The sequence below is a fragment of the Rhizopus microsporus genome, assembly GCF_002708625.1.
Source record: "Rhizopus microsporus ATCC 52813 unplaced genomic scaffold scaffold_7, whole genome shotgun sequence".
In the NCBI taxonomy this organism is placed as follows: domain Eukaryota; kingdom Fungi; phylum Mucoromycota; class Mucoromycetes; order Mucorales; family Rhizopodaceae; genus Rhizopus; species Rhizopus microsporus.
Genome location: NW_019671922.1, coordinates 341,272 through 344,319, shown reverse-complemented (window position 1 = coordinate 344,319; position 3,048 = coordinate 341,272). Strand labels below are relative to the sequence as shown.

Sequence of the window (3,048 nt, the reverse complement as noted above, 5' to 3'; positions counted from 1 at the left end):
TTGGAAGTTATTGTTTAATCATAGTCCATTTCAAATCAACTATTCAACCAATTCTTCAGGGTGCCTTTGATAAGACGATGATCCCTAATAACAATGATGGATCAGAGTTATTGGATACGCGTACCTTAAAATACAGTTCCTGGTAATCAGCTTAAATAATGATCCGCACAGTTGTTTCAAAGTAACAAGCTGAAGTCGAATAATTGCCAGTTATTGTTTCATATGTGGTTAATAGTTGATCCACTAAGTATGAATACAACAAATAAGATGATTAAAGCATATATATATTATTCTTCCTTGTGTTTGTCCTCTGGTCTAAATAGTAATTATTAATAATCACGTGATTATATTAGTATTACTATAATAGGAACTAAACCCCATAATTGTTATAGAAGACTGTTTAATAGCATATTAAATCAAGATATAATAATAGATTATTAAATTTTTTAATTTATATATTTTGAATATTAGAAAATATTAGTTTAAAATTTAAAAAATGAATTATATATATGTATAAAATATAATGGATGAAGATAAAGAAGATTATCAAACCATTCTAAATTATGAGATAAATAAATTAATTAATAAGGAATGGACTTTTTTAAATGAAAATTGGAATATTTTAGTAAATAAATATAATCATCGTACTGAATTAAAGGAAGTTAAAAATAATAATATTAAAATTGTTAAAGATGTTTTATTAAGTCAATTAGGTTACATACCTGTTTTTTATTTCTTAAATTTTATATATGGTGTTTCTGAATATCCTGGACCATACAAAGAAATAGATAAAGGATTATTAATTTTGTATCATATGGTAAGTGGAAAATCAGGTAGAGATATGCATGAGTTTATGTCTTATACAACATATTATTCACTTTATAAAAAATTTTGGCATTCAAATTTTAAAAGGTTAAGTAAAAAAGTTGATACAGATTTAGGCAAAATGTTTTCAAATATAAGAATTAGAATATTATCTTCATTAATAAATAACCCAACATCTTTTAAAAATGTAACATTATATATCGATGGTCACGATGGAAAAATAAAATATTATGATCCCGATACTAAAACAATGGATATAAAGTCTTATAAATTAGATGGTCCTGGTTTAAGGACACAAATTGTTACTGATAGTAATCAAATGATATTATATGTATCTAAAAGTGAAAAATGTGGAAAGGGTAGTGATGGAACAATGTTTTTGGATATGAAATTATATAATAAAATTCATATAGGAGACTGTATTGCTATGGATGGAGGTTATAACTTATACATAAATAAACTTAAAGAAGATAGTTTAAATTCAGGAAAAGAATTTTCTGACAAAAATTTTGTATATCCTATAAGAAAATAATAAAAACTTATCTGCTTCTGAATTACAATATAATAAAAGATTTGGAAGTTTTAGATCTGAAATTGAAGACCAGTTTTCGGTTTTAGCATCTAAATTTAATAGATTTAATAATAATACTTCTGCAATGCAAATTACAGACATAAAATATTATAATTTACAATTCAAAGTAGCATGCTTATTAAAGAACATGTGGAAAATGATAGATAAGTATAATATTGAAGCCCAACCTCATCATAGGTTATGGTATACAGATGGATTTGAATTTCCTAAAAATGACAGGAAAATAGATATTATGGTAACTGATAAGATACAAGTAGATAAAAATTTTAATGAAATGCTAATATTACAAAAAGAAATTTTAAAATTAAATATAAATGAAGAAATAAAGTTTATATCTGATAATGAAGAAGAAGATATAGAAATGGAAGAAGTTCAAATAAAACGTAAAAAACCCAAAACACCTGTTGTAGTTATTGAAAGCATTATCAAATAAATGTAAAATTATCTATAAATGCTTTTTTATTGTTAAATCTATTTTTATAGTCATCTTCTTTTACGTTTTTACATTTACATTTCGTCAGAGGTCGCTCACAAATTATGCAAAAATTCTCTAAATGGAATTTACAAACATTTTCTTTTATATATTTTCCTTTTAAATTAGATATACAACTTTTATTCTTATAATAAATTTTACATTTTTTTATTTCTTTTTTATTATTATAATTTTTTGGTATAAATTCTTTAATTTTTGTAATATCAAAATTTTTAAATGTATTAATTTTTCTTTCTATTTTTTCTATATTGCTATTGTTTATTACTTCTTTCTCATCTTCTTTTTTATATATTGATTTATCTAATTTATATTTTTTTGAATCTTCAATTATTTTATCATCACTTTTTATTGAAATACTTTTATTATCTACTTTATTCTCTATATTTCTATTACTAATTTTGTAATGAGTTTTACATAAATTATCTCTGTATAGTTTACCATAACATTTGCAATTTTTATTTTCACCCTTTTTAAACTCATAATTACATACAAATTCTAAGAAATTATCTGCATATTCAATGGGAATCATAATATATTTTCTGACCATACTATTTAATAACTATTTTATTATTATATGAAAATTCAATTTTATCTATTTTAATATTTTCAATAAAATGTTTTTATTCTATAAAAAATACCATTTTCATTTAATACATGAACAGTCTCCATACCAAAATCAGAATTAAAGAAAAGAGAAAAAAAGGGGAAAAAAGGGGATTTTACTTTATAAAAAGATATAAAGGATTTATTGATGTTTTAATGAATAATTCTCCTGAGAGAACCAAAAACAAAGCAGTATTTATACTGTTCAAAAAGATAATTTGAAGTCAGTCATTCATGACACAGTGTCACTAGTGACTGACTTTAGAAGTGGGTGGGTGACACCGCATCTTCATCGTCGTTATCGTCACAATAGTTTTGATATTTAAAGTTTTTTTTTTTTTTTGAAAACTGTGCTACAATACCAAAAGGGTATCAACATCATTTAAAGTTCATTTGGTTTAAGGTTCAAACGTTAAATGGAGAAACCTTAATCTCGCAGTCCAAAAAGAATCAGTTATGGTTATTAGTGCTACTGTAAATGTGGGTTCTGTTATGGCTTAAGGTTATGTTGTTTGATAAGTTTGTACTTGATAGT

General features: G+C 23.7%; 2 protein-coding genes across 2 annotated transcripts; both read left to right on the top strand.

Annotated features, from left to right (window-relative positions):
• Positions 1–523: 523 nt before the first annotated feature.
• On the top strand, positions 524–1,357 carry RHIMIDRAFT_251069 (uncharacterized protein; the record flags this gene model as incomplete). Its single annotated transcript, XM_023610788.1, has 1 exon — positions 524–1,357. One exon carries the CDS (start codon positions 524–526, stop codon positions 1,355–1,357), a length of 834 nt encoding a protein of 277 aa, XP_023466677.1.
• Positions 1,358–1,481: 124 nt separating this feature from the next.
• On the top strand, positions 1,482–1,850 carry RHIMIDRAFT_236997 (uncharacterized protein; the record flags this gene model as incomplete). The annotated part of the gene is made up of 1 exon (XM_023608670.1): positions 1,482–1,850. One exon carries the CDS (start codon positions 1,482–1,484, stop codon positions 1,848–1,850), a length of 369 nt encoding a protein of 122 aa, XP_023466676.1.
• Positions 1,851–3,048: the final 1,198 nt, after the last annotated feature.